Source organism: Danio rerio, chromosome 20 (assembly GCF_052040795.2).
Source record: "Danio rerio strain M-AB ecotype USA chromosome 20, GRCz13ab, whole genome shotgun sequence".
Taxonomy (NCBI): Eukaryota; Metazoa; Chordata; class Actinopteri; order Cypriniformes; family Danionidae; genus Danio; species Danio rerio.
This window is the reverse complement of record NC_141040.1, coordinates 35,908,416-35,930,874: the sequence shown is the minus strand read 5'-3', so window position 1 is coordinate 35,930,874 and position 22,459 is coordinate 35,908,416. Positions and strand designations below refer to the sequence as shown.

At 34.8% G+C, this 22,459-nt stretch overlaps 1 protein-coding gene across 8 annotated transcripts in view; it reads left to right on the top strand.

Moving 5' to 3' along the window:
- The window catches only part of adgb (androglobin), a 77,678-nt gene extending 70,640 nt beyond the window's left edge, over nt 1–7,038 (top strand). For all 8 annotated transcript variants that reach the window (XM_087298351.2, XM_087298350.2, XM_087298347.2 and 5 more), the window contains 6 exons: nt 372–529; nt 3,818–3,973; nt 4,047–4,119; nt 4,233–4,314; nt 4,632–4,815; nt 6,429–7,038. In XM_087298351.2, the coding sequence (XP_087154477.1) occupies nt 372–529; nt 3,818–3,973; nt 4,047–4,119; nt 4,233–4,314; nt 4,632–4,815; nt 6,429–6,617 (842 nt within the window). In that variant the 3' untranslated portion in view covers nt 6,618–7,038. The remainder of the gene's footprint in view (nt 1–371; nt 530–3,817; nt 3,974–4,046; nt 4,120–4,232; nt 4,315–4,631; nt 4,816–6,428) is intronic.
- Nucleotides 7,039–22,459: the final 15,421 nt, after the last annotated feature.

The window sequence follows — 22,459 nt, the reverse complement described above, 5'->3', positions numbered from 1 at the left end:
TGTGCCAATGCTGTCAAATAACTCTTCAAGCAACCTAGAAACACTTTAAAGGTTTGAAGTAATATTTTTGTGTCACTACATTGTATATTTAATAAATAATAAATAATTAATACATTTCTACTTCCAAAATAGATTGTTCTGCTCCAAATCCTTGATACTAGCAAATACTGTCAAATTATTAAACTAATTTTTTTTCCAGGCTAGAAACACTTTGAATGTTTGAAGAACTGTGTTATTTTTGTCAGGCCATTGCTGTCAACTCACTTAACGTTTTATCAATTTGAAAATTACTTTTGCCCTAATTTAAGTGTCAATCAGTTGAGTATTTTGTGAATTTGTATAATTTTGATTGTTCTGTTTGACATTGACAGTGTTTGGAGATATTCTGGATGGCACATCTATGCCTGTGGGTACAGACCAACAAAACAGAGAGGGTCAGAAATCTACTCCCAAATCAACCCACAAGGCCAAGGAAAAAGAAAAGGACAAAGACAAATTAGCATTAAAGTCGAGCTCCATTATGGACCTGGTCAGTACAGTGTGTGTGTGTGTGTGTGTGTGTGTGTGTGTGTGTGTGTGTGTGTGTGTGTGTGTGTGCGCGCGTGTGTGCATATATTGTAATGCCATTATCAATCCCACTATATATTTAAATCATTCGCACTGAGATAAAAAGCTTTTCTTTTTAAAGCTTTGAATGGATTAGGATATATAACATGTTTAAAATGATACATTTGCAGGTTAAGGTCTGATATAGTGTCTCTTTGTTAGAAATGTAAGAAAGTGCTATACTTTACGTTTGTAAATCTTAATAGGATGAGTTAGAAGAATATATTACCATTCAAAAAATATGGGACAATTTTGATTTTATTTTTTCAGAAATTCATCTTTTTATTCAGCATGGATCCATTTATCTGATATAAAGTGATGGTAACGTAATTTGTGATGTTTAAAAAAAAAACTTAAACGCTTTTTAAAAACTTTTTATTAAATATATTATTCTAGAAAAAAATGTATCACAGTTTTCACAAAAAGATTTTGAGTAGTAGATTTTAAAGCCTGCATTTACCGCATGCAGCATTTTTTTAAATATTTTTTTTTGGTATTGTGATGCAGTTCCTAGAGCAAGGGTCACAAATCCCGTTCCTGGAGGTCTGGTGCCCTGCAGGGTGTAGCTCTAACTTGCCTCAACACACCTGCCTGGGTGTTTCAAGTATACCCAGTAAGACCTTGATTAGCTTGTTCAGGTGTGTTTAATTAGGGTTGGAGCTAAAATCTGCTGTACACCGGACCTCCAGGAACAAGTTTGGTGATCCCTGTCCTAGAGGACCGGAATATTAAATGAGAAGACAGTGGGTGTGGCTTGTTTTTTCTACAGCAAACTGATTGGATGTATTAAAGTAGACATTTCATTTAGAAAGTATTAGAGTATTTTTTCTTAAAGTATTATTTTTGAAGCATTCCTAAGTATGTCCCATACAGGTGAGTGGCTTAACAAACCACCTGTAGAAAAGACACCCTCTCATCTCTCTGACTCTTGCACCAGGTTGCACTATAGATCCTTTCTTAAGCACTCTATTGCACATTTCAAATTCTGCTTTATTCAGTTGAGTGGGCTTGACAAACCACCTGTAGAAACACTCTTCTCTCTTATGCACCTGACACTATCTAATCTCCATCTTTCAAGAACTGAATAAGGAAAACGATGATAACTATAAATGTGACACAATCATGTTGCACTGCTTGCTTTAAACTTCATTAACTCTTGCACAAAATTCAACCTTAAATACCTCTTTTGCACAATGTTTATCTTTAATACTTCTCTTGCACAATATTCTGCACAACATTGTTCAGTCCCATGTAAAAGTACTTGTATAGCATGTCTTATGTGTATAGTAAGGAATGGGCAAAAATACATTGAAAATCATCCCCTTCCACCCCTACTCCTCCCCTTTCCTTGTCAGGGCAGCACGGAGGCCCAATGGTTAGCATTATTGCCTCATAGCAAGAATGTCACTGGCTCAGATCTTACCTGGCCAAGTTGGCATTTCTGTGTGGAGTTTAAATGTTCTCCCCGTGTTTGCGTGGGTTTTCCCCAGGCTCTCCGGTTTCCTTCCACAGGCCAATAACATGTAACATAAGTAAATTGACAAAACTAAATCGACATCATAGACAATTCGTTTTCATTCTAAAACGCTGCTGCTCCGTCTCAGTCTGGATGGGGGAAAATGGAGACCTCTGAAAACGGAGGCGGGGCTGCCAACATTCGCCTATTTGATTGGGGCTTTTCCTAATGTTACACACAGTTCAGTCCTGCATCCTCTCCTCGTAAGTTCAGACTTTGCTAGTCTTTTCTGCAGTCTCCCCCTCCTCAGTTTGATATGGAAAACAGACTACCGAGGACACGGGTAAAGCTTCAAAGGAAACAGTCAGTATACTTTATAACTTCATTCATATCATGGCTACGTTGTTTCACTTTCTCAAAAATAAAATGTAAACATGATTTAAGGAACTGCCTATTTTCATTTTAATATTAGCAACTTAACAGACGGCAGAAATGTTGAGGCTTTGTGCTGCATATATGAGGGTCATCTTTACTGTGTGGATATTTATAACAAAACAGAGCCTATAACAACTGCCTCCTTTCAATTTCAGTGAAAATACGAAACACACCCTCTCTTTTGCTGAATATCAGTTTTAATAATCGATAATGGCCATTATAAAAGTATAACATACAATAAGTTTATACATTATAGGAAATAAAGGCAAGCGATCAGTCAATATACAGAATGTAGGCTACAGTACGTGGTTACATTAATCATTAACTTATCTTTGTGCTTAGCCAAAGCACGTTACCTGAGAACAAGTAATAGATTCCAATGATCAAAGTCGGGGAATATGTTGTTAGTTAAAGACAACAAGATGAATGAAATATCATGTTTAAAAAAATATAGTGAGATTAGATCCAGCGGGAGATGCTTGATGAGCAGTCCGCCTAGCACAGCTCTCATCTGGGTAGATAGGCTGCATCGCTTGCCCGAGAGTGTGTGTGTGCTCACGTGATGTGTGTTTCCAGCGTTTTGGTGTGGACGGAGAGTTGTTCAGAAACGCTGGGTGAAACGCTATTGTGGACGCGCATCGTTTTCATTATAAAACGCCGTTTTAAAACTAAAACGCACTAGTGTAAATGGGGCCTCAGACTCCCCTCTCGCCCTGCAACGGGAGGGAGCCCTGGGCTTGAGAATCTCACAAACTCAAGGGCTCCCTCCTGGGACAGCATGACAAACATGTTTATAATCAATCATCAGCTAAGCGCGAACTCTTGAAATAGCTCTTATGTCCAGTGTTGGGTTTGTATTTATGATTAATATATGTAGCACCGTTATCCTGCGAGACACAACATTTCATTTTTCTGTAGGTCCACACATGTAGCAGAATGCCAATAAGGCTCAACTTGACGTGACTTGACCTGAAAGGCGTTTTAGGAGAGTTATTACAACCTAACAGACACTTCCTCCTCCTCCTCCTCCTCACCATTTCTATTTGTTGTTAAAACTGACAGTTGGAGGGGCGTGGTTAAGTATGTTAACCACACCCTATACCTCAGACAGAAGTAATCTGACAATTTAAAACTTTTTTTTTCTTAGTGACGTGCACAGATGAATTGTTCACGCCAAAACTAGCAGTGTGAGCTAATGACATTAGTTTTGATTTAATTTGTATTTTAAGTAAAGTTACTGACTTTTCAACATTTTCACAGGCACAATTATTCATCCATTCATTCTTACAGACTTAAACTTCAGCTTGTTTGTTTGTGTAGAACTTGGATGTAAGTAAGCCTCACTGGACTCTGCGTGTGGTGAGTGACCAGAGTGAAGCAGGAAATATAGAAGTAAAGAAAGACACTGAGAGACTGGAGGAGATCAGAGCCATGAAACTGGCCTGGGAATCAGCTGAGCCTGGAAGAGCAGTGAAGGTACAGCACAACTATAAGTTACTAGAAATAAGTGTGGTCTATGTGCTCAAGCAATCCTGCATGTGTTTTGAAGGCTCATCAGTCTCGACTGCGTTATCTCAAAGTGCTGGAGGAACGTGCAGAGAGTAAAGGACCTGCTGACACAGGTTTAACACAAAGATACACTCACTCACATTGTTTGATAGAGGTGTATATGTGTGTGTTTAACAGATGGAATATTATGAGCATGTTTATGTATTTTAATGTTTGTCTTTTATAGGCACACAGCCTCAGTCCAAACAAAGTGGAGAATTCACAAAGAAAGCTGACAAAAAAGATATTGATTATACACCATATATCAGGTAAAACGTATATTATATTATTATATTATATTATATTATATTATATTATATTATATTATATTATATTATATTATATTATATTATATTATACTGTATTATATTATATTATTAAATTATATTAAATTATTACAATATTGGAAAAAACTTCATTGTTTAATTCATTTGTTACAATGTAAAAGCCATCCTTACTGCAATATTTTTAAATTGTATTTATTTATTTAATGCCTCCTTAATAAAAGCTAAATAAAAATTTTCATGAAAAATAAATACAAAAATGAACACAAAAGTCTAAAGGCTTTGTATCTGTTAATTTGAAGGAAGTCTTTGCCACAGCCTCGTCTGAAGAATGAAGAGGTCGAGGAGGAGCAAAGAAGGGAACGTTCTGAAAAATTCCAAAGTTTCCGTCTGATCTGGGACAATATTCTGGAACAGCGGAAACAGGAAAAAACTGCACGTAAGGAAATGATGAAGCGACAGATGGAGACCTGCATCGGCTTTCAGGTTTGTGTTTTGATGCTAGAATGGCACTTCAGTTTTTATATTTGAATCTAGTAGTGTAGTCAATTTGTTTTAACGGGATAGTTCATTCCAAAATTAAAATTCCCTTACCATTTACTCACACTCAGGTGTTTCTAAACATTTGTGTGTTGTTTTTTTTTCTTTTTTTTTTTTTGTTGAAAACAAGATACAGTTGAAGTCAGAATTATTAGCCTCCTTTTGAATTTTTTTTTCTTTTTTAAATATTTCCCAAATGATGTTTAACAGTGCAAGGAAATTGTCACAGTATGACTGATAATATTTTGTCTTCTGGAGAAAGTATTTGTTTTATTTCGGCTAGAATAAAAGCAGTTTTAAATTTTTTAAAAACCATTTTGGGACAAAATTATTAGCCCCTTTAAGCTAATTTTTTTTTCGATAGTCTACAGAACAAACTGTACATTTCTAGTCCAACAACCTTTTGCAATCTTACACCAATGACGGAAATGAGTGCAGTTAGAATAGCGAAATATGGGGGAGCATTGTTATTGTGTAACTATATTGTATAGCAATGTGGAGCAAATGTTAAATAAAAAGTAATTGACATACGTATTGAAAAGTAAATTATTTATTATCAATTTTTGTTATGGTTACAACTGTATTTGATACAAAATAAATGTGAGATGATAAAACATGTGAAATTATATAATTTATATAATTATATAATAGAACATATAATAACAATTGTACCCAGCTTAAATATAAAATATTATCTAATAGAGAGAGTGAGATAAAGAGAAAGACAAATAGAGAGACAACAAGAGAGCCAGAGCAAAAGAGAGAGAGAATCAGAGTCTGGCCCTTCTTGTATGAAAAACATAGTTTGCAATAAAAACAAATGCCTATGATTATTTTCAGCCTTTCATGTTTGAGTTTCATCTTAGCTGCTGAAAACAAATTTACTAAATAATGTTTGTTGGGGTGGGTTGAAGGTTGGGTGGGTCTGGCAATGATTCCATAGTTTTTATGGTTCAGTTGCTGCTTTTACCCAAGCATTCTTCAGAATACAGTTGAGGTCTCCCCCTGAATAATTAACGCCCCTGTTTCTTTTTTCCCCAATTTCTGTTTAACGGAGGGAAGATTGTTTCAGCACATTTCTAACATAATAGTTTTAAAAACTTATTTCTAATAACTGATTTATTGTATCTTTGCCATGAAGACAGTAAATAATATTGGCTAGATATTTTTCAAGACACTTCTATACAGCTTAAAGTGAGATTTAAAGGCTTAACTAGGTTAATTAGGTGAACTATGCAGGTTAGGGTAATTGGGCAAATTATTGTAAAAGGATGGTTTTTACACCATCATGCTGATAAAATTTCTTTAGTCATTCGGCAATAACACGGCTTGAACTGCTGCAGTACATATAGCCTAACAGACAGCTTTGGAACAAGTGGAGGATGAGTAAATGATGACGCAATTTCCACTATTGGGTGAACTATTCCTTTATTGCTGATCAAATAGTCAAAATGTTTATAACAAGCTCCATAATCAGCCAGCAATTTAGATGCTGAACATTGAGCAAAATGATAATTGATCAAATTGTGAAAATGAAAAAAAGAATTTTTTTTTTACAGGATACTATGGATGCATATCGGCAAAAGATGCTGGAGGCTCGTGAGGCATTCCAGTCCTGCATCCTGAAGGAACAGCCACGTAAGAAAATGGAGGAGAAACCTATGGAAACAGTTGAGCAGGTTGAGACAGAAAGCAAAACTACTGTGGTCCAGCAAAGTGGACGTAAGAACGAGGGCAAAAGGAAGTGATCATTCCCTCATTTTATTGATGTTCTTCTTTTTTATGAAGAATATTATCTTAAAAATATAAGGATTCCTTTGTAATAAGTGAATCCAGTTTGTAAGATTAGCATGCAGGGTCGCCTCTCGCTGTCAGGTTATCTTGCTCTGTGATTCTTTATTTAAATGGGTACTGTCAGGATTGATCCGAGTAGCTCTGAATGATAGCCTGTCTCGTCACGACAGATTTTGCTTCCCAGAAGACTTAAAAGAGTATTTCGGGAATATTGTAGTTCTTACGTACTTGCTTATTGCTAGATGCCAGTTTATTACAGCTTTTAAAGATCCAATTAGATTTTTTTTCCATGCATTGTTTCTGATTTTTTGCTTGTTGTACTGTAGTTCAAGATACAGCACTGATGCTAAATAAAATGAGATGATCACAAAGAAATGCCAATGTAATTTGATTAAACAATAACATAAAATAATAAAACAAACACTTCATGAATCTCCAATAAATTGTTACTTTTATTAAAGGACTAACTATGTCTATATTAATAAGAGTTCTAGGGTTAACAAAAACAGATAAATCATTCAAAAATAATATTAGACGTTCATTTTCATGCAATCAAAACCTTGGTGGTCAGGAACAGGCAACAATGCAATGAGTGAAGGTGAAAAATTGAAATTGAAATTAGAGAACAATGTGCACTTAACTAAATGTCAAGATCAAGATCAATGCATAGCCATATTTATTAAAAGTTGTGTTACAATTATGAACCACATTAAAAAACTACTGAAATTAGATATTTGAAAAGGAATATTGATCAAAATTAGAGAGCACTTCCAGTTATTGGTGTTAATCTGGCACCTGGTTGTAATTGTCTTAATTATCTGACAAACCCTATTTAACGGAATCACAGTGGGCAATCAGTGCATCGCTGCAGCTGGAATTGTTGCTTTTTTTACTGAGGAGAGTTAAGATCTTTCGTCATCCAGTGTCTCAAGTCAAATTGGACAAAGACTAAACCCTAAGTGTGTGAAAATGTCAGTGAAAGGTATGTAGTGCCATGGTTTGGTGCATGTTTCCTGCAGTTTGGCCTTTTTAACAGCTTCAGAGTAAATGCTAATGTTTATAACAAGCTCCTTCTGCAAAATTTGATTCCTTTCCTGTGTACATCACATAATCAGCTAGTAATTTTGATGCAGGGCATTGAGCAAAAAGATAAAGCAGTTTTGGGACTGCTAAAAAAACACTGTAATAATGAAAAGGCCTCCCATGAGTCCTGAACTAAACCTGATTGAAAATATCTGGGAAATCTTTGGTGACAGAGTTTTAGCTAAGAAACACAGGTTTGGAACAAGTGGAGGATGAGTAAATGATGACACAATTTTCACTAGTCTGTGAGAGACTAGTGATGTCCTGAGAGAGACTAGTGATATCCTGATAGAGACTAGTGATGTCCTGAGACAGACTAGTGATATCCAGAGAGAGACTAGTGATATCCTGAGAGAGACTAGTGATATTCTGATAGAGACTAGTGATATCCTAATAAAGACTAGTGATGTCCTGAGAGAGACTGGTGATATCCTGAGAGAGACTAGTGATATCCTGAGAGAGACTAGTGATATCCCGAGAGAGACTAGTGATATCCTGAGAGAGACTAGTGATATCCTAAAAGACCAGTGATATCCTAATAGAGACTAGTGATATCCCGAGAGAGACTAGTGATATCCTGATAAAGACCAGTGATGTCCTGAGACACTAGTTATGCCCTGTGAAACTGTTAATGTCCTGTAGCCACAGATGAGCTGAAGTCATTCAAAACAGGTTATTTTTGATTGCTGTAACCTCCAGAAATTGTATTGTAATCTTTCTTTCACCAACTATCACTGCTGTTTTCTAATTTCAATAATTGTCTATCATGGTTTGTTGGAAGGTTTTGTCAAACTCGGTCAACATGATACAGTCACTCTATCTTCAGGTAAGACATTACATTATACAGTGGGGGAAATAATTATACAACACGTCACCATTTTTATCAGAAAGCATTGTTTTAAAGGTGCTTATGGCTTAAAATTTTCACCAGTTATTGAATGAATGAATCCACATATGCAAAGAAAACAAAACTATTTAGTTATATTTATCTATTTAGTTTAAGTTATGCGTAGTAAAATAAAAGGGAAAGGGAAAAGTATTGAACACATGAAGAAAGGGAGGTGTATAAGGCAGTGAAAGCCCAGACAGCAGCTAAAATCTCTCAGTAGTTCTTTAGCAACTATCTGTCCTTCGCCATTGTAGATTAATATTAGCTGCTTTAATCCAACATCTACATTATTAGGATGATGAAAATGAAACCTGGACAATTCAGCAGGACAATGATCCAAGACAAAGCCAAGGAAACTCTCAAATAATTTCGGAGAAAGAAAATCAAATTGTAGAATTGCCCAGCTAATCACCTAAATTGAATCCAATAGAAAAGACAAAATAAACATCAGATTTAATAGACAAGACCAACAAAACCATCAAGATTTTTACACTCTGTTGAAGGCTGTGAAAAACTCACACCTGAGCAAATCATGTGACTTCATTCTCCATATGAGAGAGGCGTTTTCAAGCTGCCATAACCAAAAATTATAATTAATATATAAATGTATTTATATATTAAACACATTTAGTTCTCCTTGTGTAATATCATTGTTATTACACATAATTAAGTTTTATTTTTATGTTTGTATTGACTTGTTCAATACTTATTTCCCCCACTGTATCTGCAAAAACAAAATCAGATGATCAAAAATTGTCCTCTAATCTATTATGAGGAAATTGAAGTGTTCGTTTTTACTTTGGTTGCAAATAACACGAGAAAACTTTCAAAACAGGATTTGAAAACTTTTATAATAGCACAATAGGTGAACTTTAACACATTGTAGCTTCCACTTCAACCTAATGTGCGAGACCTCTGTATCTTTACACAGAATGTTGTGTCCAATCATAAAGTTTTCTGTCAACTAAATGCAGCATAAGGAAGTAAGTGACCTCAGTTGTTTATATAGTTGTGGTCCTTTCTATTTTGTTTTTGTTGGAGTTTTCGGAGGCTCCAGGAGATATTATTCCATTCCAGTGGTTGGTTAGAGCATTACTCACAGCCACTCTTAAGATGTCTCTGCTCATAAGGATAATTGAGGTTAAATCTCTCTCTCTGTCTCTCTCTCTGTTCTTTTGTTTCTCCTCCCTAAAACAAACACAGACACTAACTTGAGTTGGGTGTTTTTCTCTCTGTCTTTGAAACGAGACATCTGAAGTGATGTCAGGTCAGTGTGTGTTTGTGTGTGCAAGTGTGTTTCCTCTATTTTTCCGTCTGCAGTCTGTTCTCCTCCAGCTATAGCAACCCTCACATCCCCAGAAATCAAATGAGGGAGCTAATCCACTAAGCCACAGTCCGAATTTACACGTGACATGACTTTCTTTTCCTCGCATTGCAGACCAGGCTGCTGGATATAAGGTATGAGGATGTGCTTGTGTTAATGCATAAGATTTAATTCTGCTCCCAGAGTGCCACTCTCCACAATAACATACTCATTAATGCCTCATATTAATCAGATGTGGCCTATTCTGTCTGATTGCACCGTTGAGATTAGACAGGGGACTCAAATATTAATTACAGTGTACCACTATGATGTGTTTTGCATATATTTCTCTTTTTGCACATTCACCTCTTTCATAGAAACTGAACAGTGATTGGCATTTGTGTGAAGGTAAAATTATATTTAAATATTAATCCTCTGGGAAAGATTTATGACTGTGATGAAATCAAATATTGTTTTTACACTAAAAAAATAACCATTAATTAGCTCTGAGAATCTAGACCAAGGATATTTATGCCCGGTCTTCAATAGCAGTCATATTCAGGTGCACCAATGCAAATATTGGTTTATAAGATAAATTCCTGCTGTTTATGTAATGAGATAAGGATTGTGCGCTGACAGCTATAAGACAGAAACCCCATCTGTGCGTCATCTGGGCACATGATGTGTTATGATGGGGCATTCTGTACCGACTCTGATAACACAATCTGATTGACGGCACTTAATTGGGAAGGTTTCATAACTGCATTAGTAATAGCCCACAGCTACGTTTTGCTCTTTCAATTTTGAAACAGTGTTAGCACATTCGACCCTGGGATATGAATATAAAATGTGGGACAAGGAATTTGATTTCGAAGGACCCAAGAAAGTTCCAAAGATTTGGTGTTGAATTGCAGTGGAAAAGCCAAATATTAAGCAACAAACAACCAATTCTAAACAGAAGAATACTGCTCAGTCATAGAAAAACGTACAAGTTCCAGTGCTTCCCACAGGTTTAAAATATAATTGCGGTGTTAGCTGGATTGAACACCTTTTACCCGTGGTACATAGTTAAATGCCACAAAACAAGATTTTTAACAATATTTTTATCCGGGGCGGATTTAACCAAGAAATCTGGGGGCCCCCAATAAATATGTAGAAGTATAAATTATACATATAAATTATGTATAACATCGTTTTCTACCATATTTTGTATGGTGAGAGTTAAACATACAATATTATTGAAATTAAATATTATTTAATACAATCAAATATAATATTATAATGTAATGTAATGTTATGTAATAATACTAATGATATTACAAAACAAAATATCCATCATGGACCAGTTTAGCAGTCGGATTTATATAGAAATATATGGTAACATCATAAACTGTAAAAGACGTAGTATCCATGTAGTCACCCAGAGTTTTCTGAAGTGCAAATTAAGCTACAAGTAGGCGTGGCCAACCGGCGCCATTTTGTTCGCACGTCATCGCTCCAACAGGGGGTACCCAAATAAGGGTAAAGGGGCGGAGCTACAGACGCCTGCTAGCGTTTTGCTTAGACAGGCTTTTCTTTGCAAGAAACGTTTAATACCTCATTACCTGCGACTCTGTGACTGTGTTCTGACCACATGTGCTTGGTTGTATACTATAGTAATAAAGTGTTTTGTCCTTTGAAAACCCCGTTGTAATACCTTGAGCCACTAAACATTGTTCTTTTGACTTTTTTCTAGAGAAGGAAAACGCAAATTACTTCCAAATACTTCAAATATAGTCTGTGTTAGTAAGTGCAAGGCTATTTATGAAATCCAGGCATAACACTGTATGACATCATTTCAGATGACTGTTCTAGAGCCTGCAGCTAATCAATCTGTCAGATTCTGGAGTGCATTACAGGTCTAAAGACAATTATAAATGATAAATGATCTTAAATAAAACAAAAACATTTATAGAGATGTTATATAAGTATATAATTTCACTCACCTGTGAAAGGGAGGCCACATGAATGGTTTGTGTGCACAGTTTAGTGCACACAGTGTGTCATATTATCTGATAATTGTGAGAAATAATTCCAAAAGGCAACTGACTGTGTAAAGCCACATAAAACAATACAAAAATATGATGTATATGCCGAGTTCACCAGCTAATCAGCCAAAATCAGCTGAGGGGAAGTGACGGCGACCAGCAAGACCTAGCTGTCAGTCAAGTGGCCACGCCCTTAATTATGCAGACTTAATATAACTTAATATAAATGAAATGGATGAATTATAAAAACAAATTCACCCCCCTCACAGTTGTTATGAAGGGTATACCAGGCTGTAAGCATCTTTTTTTCTGCTGTAAAGTTGTCAATTTAAACATTGGGCTCAATAGAAATTTGCTCTAATGTGGAGCCAGGACTAGCGGAATTTCAATAATTTTGCAGTTTCAGTTACTTCCGTATTTGCTTCATGATGGAGAGCGGGAGATTGCCGCTTGGGTAACACTTTATTTTGATAGTTCATTAGAGCATTAGTAGACTGTCTGCTTAATATCTGTTGATACTGCTCCTTCAACAGACCTTTAACTGACTTTGAGAAACTTTGCAAGTACATGTCAACTTACACTAACCCTAACCCCAACCAGTCTACTTATAATCTAATGAGATTAGTTGGCAAGTAGATGCAATGTAACTTAAATTCAACAAACGGACCAATAAAATAAAGTGACCAAATATATTTATTATTCTTAGTTGTATTTTCATTTTAAGAAATTTAATAATTTAAAATGTAGAGATTGCATTCATTTAAAATGTTCGAAAAGAAGATTAAATGACATAAAAAAACAGCAGTAAAAATAAATATTAAATAAAAGTTGAAAGGGTGCATTTTAGGCCTTATGGCTGGATTTGCTTAGGGCCCCAATATCACCAAGTTCGATAAATAATGATGATTTTTATTCATTATGACACTGTTACACTCTATTTCTTTTCAATGGGTTGAAGTTTTTAAAAAGACTGTTGACGATAAAAAAGAAATGTATTACTTGTTTTACTTTTATTCAGGAGCAATGTGCACCCACTGGCAGGTAAAATCTGCTGCTGACATTTTGTACAGTATTGCCAAAGCATGTTAGATATGTATAAAAATGTAATAGATCAGCATCATCAAATTAAAAATATATATATACAGCAAATGAGAAATAAATGACATAAGGGAATTAAAACAGACACTATCTAGTTTAATAAGTAATAAGTACTTAATTAAGTATAATAATTACAAAAATAAAAAGTGTAGATTGTTTAAATAAGGCAAATGAGTTAATCAACCGTTTATAACAGTGTACAAATATTTTGCAGCCAGTTTAGACCAGTCATTTCGTCCTCTTCAAGTATAAAGAAAAGTTTATCTGAGTCGTTTAGATCAAAGAATTAATTTTGTAATTTTTCTCTCTTTTTAATGTGGGTCTCTGCAGAGCACTTGAGATTGTCAGTGGGAGTGTTGACAGTTCTCGTGCACACACAACAAAAAGTAGGAAACGTGTATAAGCCTTTCTACTGGTTAAACAATGGCGGATGTAAATGTAAAAGGATGTAAAAGGATGAGAATAGTTTAAAAAAGTCACCAAATATAATTGGGCGGCCGTTAATATACTGTACCTGGGCGCCCGTTAATATGCCTGTTTGGCTATTGGGCGGATAAAAAAAGTGTAAAAGGGTGATAATAGTTAAATAAGTTTTTAATAGATAAAAATTTGTTTAAAAAAGTCACCAAATATGGTATATTAACGGTGGCCGTTAATATACCAGGGTGTTCCAATTAAAGTCAATGTGTAGGAAGCACTGAGTTCTATTTTATTTCGGCATTTGATGAGGATATCTGAAGTCAAGTAGTAATGGATAGCATTAATTGGGGTAAAGAATAAATTGTATTCTAAGGGGACATTTTAATGTGAGATCTAGATTAGAATGTTTTTTTATTTTATTTATATTTTATTTTGTATTTATAGCATGCTAAAAAGTCCCAAATTATGTTATACAAAAGATATATTGCAAATAAAGCACTTCCAAACTGTTAGTGCCATTAAAAATGTATTAGTGGCATCATGCTGTCCTGTTTTTAACTCTAAAAAATATGTGCATAAATCATCAAAGACATTGTCCTGACTCCAGACCGAGCAAATTGTCAGAATCTCTGAATTTCATGCCATTTATTGTTTGAAAGAGGCAAAGCATTCCGCATTGTTTGGCATGCCACAAGACGGTGTAAAAATGTGTTTGTGCAATTATTTTTTAAACATATTTTTCCAGTTAAAAGTATTTTTTAAATGCCCTCAAATATGTCATTTTGGATGTAAATAATTTATGTCAAAGCCACTTGAAGGCAAGCCTGAAGCCTCTAGCCAAATAAGTGACTAATGATAATGACTAATGCTAACGTTACAGCTTTGGCGGTACGCCGGGAAGGAGACTAGAGGCTATTATATGATTGGCTGAGGTTCCTCACATGATCCAAATGAGCTCTTATGCTTTTTTCCAATGATGCAGAAATCCAGACCTTCTAATCTCAATAGTAAAACAGTATATTATTCATGAATAACCTCATTCTAAACCTGTTGGCTTAAGCACAGTGTTTTTAAAATGATGTATTATGTCACAAAAGAAGCTAAATATAGTAACAACTTTACAATTTGGACCAGTTATCACTATTACCTTGTTGCTTATTAACCTGCCTATTATTACAGATATTGTCTGTTTATTAGTATTTATAAAGTACATATTCAGGGTGGTTGTGGTTATGCCTCTATTGGTAGATCTTAGATAAATGAAATAAAATGTAACCCATTTACAATTTATTAGTCAAATGAACACTTTTTTTGCCAACCACACACGCATATACATGTTGAATAGGTTAGTATATCTATATAAATTTGTTATCCAACTTACCTTGCATGAGCTTGAAAAGTGAGAGCAAGCTGTTGAACATATTAGAAACGTTAATGTCAGAAAATTTAAAGAACATACATTACTGATTTAAAATGTAATCAGTTAATTTATTTTGGACTCTATTCAATGATCAGCAATAAATGTTCATAAGTATAGAAGCTGCTTGAGAACTTACTCAGTAATGTTGCTAGAATAGATATCACTATAATTTAATGAGGAGTATATTTAGTGGAATAATAAATACGTCTTTCTACATTATGTTTTGGCCTCTCAGGGCTCAAGCAACTTATCATTCTGGGTTCAAGTGAGTTCTGAGGCTGTCTAATCTAAGAAAACTTAAACTTTATAGTGCAGACAGGGCAACTTTTATGTTCGGTTAATTATGTCTTAATTGCAATTTACTACTGTGCTTGGACACTCATGTTCTTAAAAATCACATTTAAGTTCACTGTAGATTATACTTCTCTGTAGATTATATTTAGAATGCAACACAGATGTTTTAGACACAGATGAGGTTTGCTAATATGCTTATGCTAATCAGATCTTTAGCAAACTCGCTCATAAGGTCCAGTGTACCTTTCCGCAAACAAAACCAAATCAATCAATAAACAAAAAATGTACCTTACCTTGTAAATATCACATGTCTGTAAGGACATCTTCGGTTGCTCTCATATGCTCCACCCGCCAAGTTTGAATCCAACAGAGCATGCGCATAGAATTCCTGACTTTGTGAAGTAGGTTTTACTGGCCTATGTCTTATTTTGCATTAGTTTAGTATATAACGAAACATTAAGTAAATATTACGTGTGTATAATCATTTGAATTTACTATTGAATGTAAGACACAATAAATTAAAAAGAAACATTAGCTTATCGAATTAAACTTGACATTTTGAAGTAAAAAGAGAAAATAGGATTTATTTGTAAATGGATTATGCCATCTTTATTTACAAGCCTCAAAAAAATATTTTTTTCCAGTGTGCATGATCTTATTCTACATTTCTAATCATACCCAATGTAGCTTAACCCAACTACTACCTTAACAATGATTAATACATAGCAAATTAGTCACACGTCATGGTTTATAACTAGCAAGAATTGTAGTTTAAAGCAAATTGTGTCCCAAAATTGTAGCACAAAAGCAAAATGCCCATTTAATGCATCAAACATACATAGAAAAACAATTGAAAAGGAGAGCAGGTTTTTATTTTTTTGGTACTTTTGAAAAGCGTCCTACTGTTACACAGCAAAGAACCAATCATAAGCTGAAAAGTATTTGCATTTTAAGGGTAGAAAAAGTCTGTTAAGAACAGTCAGAACTATGTTGAGTTTTGATTGTTTAGTGACTCCTACTGTTCATTGTGAGTCACGCATTCATCATATACTTGCTACTCTCAATTTTTGCAGTCTTGTTTGTATTTTAGCCCTTCGTTAAAGCATCTTAATAGCTCAGAGGAATAGCCAGACAATTTTAGGCTTGTCTAAAGTGTGTCTTATATGCAGAAACTTGAGAAATGGGAAGACATGATTGACGAATGGCATCTATTCAAAACCATGGAGGTGTTAAAGCAGCCTGGTTGATGGCAATGTTTTGTATTACATACTGCCATTTTCCATCTTTTTGTGCTGAGAGATGCTACTGACCAAAAGCCTTGAAATAGTTTTGTGGCTTGGCCAAGGATGATGAGAGCTGAGAGAACAGAGGTCTCGCTGGCTGCCCTTGTGCTGTAAGCGGAAACTGTAATGGTATTATTTTAAAACCTGACAACACACAGGGCATGCCATTCAACCTTTGGCAATCACTTCTTCTCTCTTCATAACTTTTGTGCTGGAGTGTGGGAGTTTTTAGAGTTGTGATTGAAAAAAAGGACTTCTTTCAGAGCAGCAGCTGTAGTTCCGTTTCTGTCCTGAATGCAAACCTGACTTACAGTAAATCACTGTAAGTCATATTTATGTCATCATACGTTTCTTCATATTTATTTGAAGTTTCTCATTCTAGAGAATATGAAGACTCGACTCCAATTTATCATAATATTCCATTCCCATATAGAAATCTGATACATGGAAATATATGTATATGATTTGTATATATGCAACATATATTTTTTTTATATTTTTTAATATAATTGACTAAATATTTTGTTTACAAATACGTAAATATATCTTGGAATATATTTGATATAATTTTATATTTACTGTATGCCTATATAAGAACTCGTGTATACATTTTTTGCTAATATACTTGAACACATATGAAACATATTCATTCATTCATTCATTCATTTTCTTTTCAGCTTAGTCCCTTTATTAATCTGGGGTTGTCACAGCAGAATGAACCATAAACATATATCCAATGGTTGGAAAAATCATCTATATGAAAGCAGCCTTTTTTGCAATATGGTACATACTGTATATGATATATATTATATATGTCAAAGCCAAATATGAACTTGTAAATATCATTAGTGTGAAAAGGAACAAAAGTTGTTGGTGTTATACTGCCTTGTACACACTAACTGACCTGACAAAAGTCTTGTTGTCAATCCCAGTTGCAGCAACAAATAATAACTTGACTTCTAGTAGATCATTTGGAAAAAAGTGGCAGAAGGTAGATTTTTCCATTGAATCATCTGTTGAACTGCATCCAAATCATCACAAATACTGCAGAAGACCTGGAACCCACGTGGACCCAAGATTCTTACAGAAATCAGTCAAGTTTGGTAAAGGAAAAATCATGGTTTGGGGTTACATTCAGTATGGGGGTGTGCGAGAGATCTGCACAGTGAATGGCAACATCAACAGCTTGAGGTATCAAGACATTTGTTACATTACAAACCACAGGACAGGGCAAATTCTTCAGCAGGATAGTGCTCCTTCTCATACTTCAGCCTCCACATCAAAGTTACTGAAAGCAAAGGTCAAGGTGCTGCAGGATTGGCCAGCCCAGTCACGAGACATGAACATTATTGAGCATGTCTGGGGTAAGATAAGGGAGGAGGCATTGAAGATGAATCCAAAGAATATTGATGATCTCTGGGAGTCCTGCAAGAAATGCTTTCTTTGTCATTCCAGATGACTTTATTAATAAGTTATTTGAGTCATTGCAGAGATGTATGGATGCAGTCCTTCAAGCTCATGGGAGTCATATACAATATTCATTCTTTTTCTACTGCACCATGACTTTATATTCTATACTGTACATTATTTATGTTTAGTGACAAGACTTTTGTTTAAGCAAAGTCAGACCTTACTGTCCTAATTAAATAATTAAAAATCAAGTCATGATCATATTTTATTTTGGTAAAATTAGCATAATCTAGAGGCCTTTGCCTCATATAAGACACTTCTGGTACCAAATTATCAACTAGAAGTCAAGTAATTTGTCAATTATCAAGTCAAGTATTTGTTTTTCCTAAAACTTAGATAGACAACAAGATTTTTGTCTGGTAATGTAATATGTAAACAGCTAACACCACCATATATCAGATTTGTATGTGGGTCCAATTAGAAACTGTGAAAAAAATCCCCATTTCTGTTTTTACTTGCCAAAAATACTTCACTCAACCACACTGTAGGTTTTACAATCCAATAAAAATTGATGGAACCTTGCTTATTATAATTATTGTTGTTATTATTATTATTATTATAATTATTATTATTATCATCATCGTTATTATCATCATTAATATAATCACAAATGCACCCAATTACCAACAGTGGCCACCTCAAAAATATAATGCTGGCATATTTCAGACTACTTTTTTGACCTTATTGGTTCCATTCACTGACCAATCAGTCAGTCACAGGATTTATAGTACAGTCTACTGGAAATGTATGGCCAGCATATTGTCTGTGACTTATTTTAATACTTGAAGCTCATGATATTACGTCCTTGTAAATGTCTCTATCCTTTTCACCTTATTTAGCTATTTACTTTACAGCTCTGCTCCCTCAATGTTCAAGGATGGGTGTTTTGAATCATTGCCAGCAGCCTGCAGTTTAGTCATCACAGTCAGTTCATCTGTATGTGTGTGTGAATGTGTCTGCTGTGAATTGTTGATGGGTGTCTTATCGCATCTGTTGATTATTCCTGCTGATAGCAGATGTGTTGCGACGAGTGCAAATGAGACAACATCTCTCTCCTTTCTCTCCTAATGCTCTTCCTTGTAACACTGACTTTTAGTTGTCAAGACTGTACGCACATACATTTAGCGAGCTAAATGAGGACATCCTGTATCATACTGTCTTCTATTGTTTTCATGCTAATTATAACTACATATTTTCTGTGTTGAACTGATTGCCTATTGGAATTCACTGCATTATCCTGCCCTCTATTTGTGTTTTGTGGATGACTAACGTTTTTGGAAGACTTGAACTAGTTTGTGATGTTGTACAGAAAAAGTTTACTAAAAATTGTAGATTTGAATAGAATAACTTCTCTTGCTATGGCTGACAAGGGTGTACTTTTTGTTTTTCGTCTGGACAACCTGCTGTTGAATGGTTTCAGTGACTTTAGACAACAAAGCATTCAGCCTACACTTTTATGAAAAGCCTACATTTTTGTGAAAATTGAGCGTTACGTTTGTTCAGGCAGGACACGTCAGCCAGGCTTGTATCAGCTGACAGTCAACTGTTCATGACGAGTACCAATCCGGTTCCAACATCTATCACAGCAGTCTATTTAAAGCATACATCCGGTCTCTCTTCAGTGTCTGGCTGCATGCAAATTTTACACTCCCTCCCCATCCTCAACTCCTCCTAGCTTTTTTCTTATATCTGTTTGAAGTATTAGCCAAGAACATGGTAATCAGCCTCATGTCTGGGAATTTACATTAACTCATAATTAATCATAATTGTTTATATAATACAAGTTCTATCTGACGTGGTGGCGCAGTAGGGAGTGCTGTCGCCTCACTGCAAAAAGGACACTGGTTCGAGCCTCGGCTGGGTCAGTTGGCATTTCTGTGTGGAGTTTGCATGCTCTCCCCATGTTCGTGTGGGTTTCCTCCAGGTGCTTCCATTTCCCCCACAAGTCCCCCACTATTCCTTTACCCCCATGATATGTTGATTGTTGCTGCTTTCCCTGCTCTGTCCATACATGCCTGAAATGCCCAGACAGCCGATTCTTATGTTATCACTTGATTAAATGGGCATTATAAGTCATTATTAGCTGATAGATATGGGCCAATAGGGGCCTTCTCCACCTACTGGTAGGCTCAGAAGGCTGTTATTATCCATCCACATGGTTAATTAGCATACTGTAGATCACATATGGCTGCGGCCAGAAGTTAAGGAGAATTATTTACGGATAAAATGCATAAAATTTCCCATTAATTGTATTTTATTAATGTCTACCCCTACCTTAAGCATAAACCCAACCGTCACAGTAATATAAAAACAGATTTGGAGTCTTCTCTATTAGTATGACTGATTAACCATGAGAATTATTTATATTATTTATTTAATTTTACATTAATTGTATTTTATTAATGTCGACCCCTACCTAATTCTACACCTAACCGTCACAGTGATGTAAACACAGATCTGGATCTGCAGTCTTCTCTTTTAGTATATTAACCATGTGGATAAATGATAACAGCCTTCTGCCCTACCAGTAGGCACAGAAGGCCCCTACTGGCCCATATCTTTCAGCTGATAACTACTGATAACGCCCATTTAATCGAGTGATAACATTTGAAGTGGGTGGCCCAGAACAGAACCATCCCACCAATACTAACTGCATGCTTAATATATCCTTTTCTCAACATACAGTTGAAGTCAGAATTATTAGCCCTCTGAATTATTAGTGCCCCTGTTTATTTTTTTTCGCAATTTCTATTCTGTTCTGGGAAGATTGTTTCAGCACATTTCTAAGCATAATAGTTTTAAAAACCTATTTCTAATAACTGATTTATTTTATCTTTTCCATGATGACAGTAAATAATATTTTACTAGATATTTTTCAAAACACTTCTATACAACTTAAAGTGACATTAAAAGGCTTAACTAGGTTAATAGGCAGATTAGGGTAATTAGTCAAGTTATTGTATAACGATGGTTTGTTCTGTAGATTATTGAAAAAACAAAAATAGCTTAAAGGGGCTAATAATTTTGTCTCAAAAATGTTTTTTAAAAAATTAATAACTGCTGAAATAAAACAAATAAGACTTTCTCCAGAACAAAAAAATATTATCAGACATACTGGGAAAATTTCATTGCTCTGTTAAAAATCATTTGGGAAATATTTAAAAAAATAAAATAAAATCAAAAGGGGGCTAATAATTCTGACTTCAACTGTATATTTGCTGAAAATGATCCTGACTAAATCCCACAAACATACTTAAACACATTTGACTGCAGTTTCTAGGTAAAATGAACATTACAAGGCAGTATAACGCCAACAACTTTTCACACTAATGATATTTACAAGGACATATTATCGACAAATAAAGGATTGTTTTTATGCAATCTAGACAGCGCCCTCTTAAGGATTTGTCATCTGAAACATGCAACAAAACATACTCAGAGCACCATATTTTATGTTTTGCAAAAATGTAGGCTAATGCACATAATTCCAATGAGTTTGAGCTTCCTTTAAAACAGGTCACTATGTTGCAATGTCAATGAAAACTGCACCTTATGCCAGTTAAAAAAAAAGACTGTCAGATAATTAAGGAAATTACACCAGCTGGCAGATTTACACCAATAACTGCGAGGAATCCAAAAGCATTCTCTAATTTCGATCAGAATAAATGTAACTGATGAAATATGCTTAAAATCTGATCTATTACTGCTGATAGAATAACTTCAAATAGGACTAAGCAAAGGTTTTTATCTAATTGTCATATGTGTTTTGCTAATAAATTACAGGGATAGTTCACCACAAAATGGTCAGTTTTGTGAATTTCTTAATTATTTTAAATATATATATATATATATATAAAAAAAGTATTTATGAAAAAAAAAGAATATTTTGTTTGTACAGTGAATGTAAGTAAATGATCAAATGTTCATGAATTAGCTTCATGTCTTCAGGCATATTTGTCACATCAGAATGAATTTGGGATTGCGGCTCCAAACTCCAAACTCACATGCCTTCTCCGTTCATTAAGATGCAGTTGATGCATTATTTACAGCAGTATCAACATCTGTTCACGAAACAGATGAAACACATGGAAATGAAATTCATATACAGTATATGGACGAATAGCACCACGACAGCTGCTTTAAAAAACTTTTTTTATGATAACCAGATGAAAGCTAAGGGTTGCAAACAATCTGGCAATGCGTTTACATTCTATGCTAATGTTTTTTAAGCACCTGAGCTTATATAAAACATAAAAGTAGCTCCTGTAATGCGTTTCGTTTAGTGCTGTGGTGCGTAAATGTGTGAATTTATTTGCTATTTTACTTATAATGAAGTCTCTTTAATGCCATGTCACATCCTGCTCTCTCTGTAGGATTAGGGGTGGATTAATTTAAAAAACACCATTCTTTATAATTCAGATAAATATTAAACACACTTTACATTCCCCTCAGTTAAAACTCCTATGTTCAATCACAGAATTTGCATATTGAAACACTTTATGAATTATT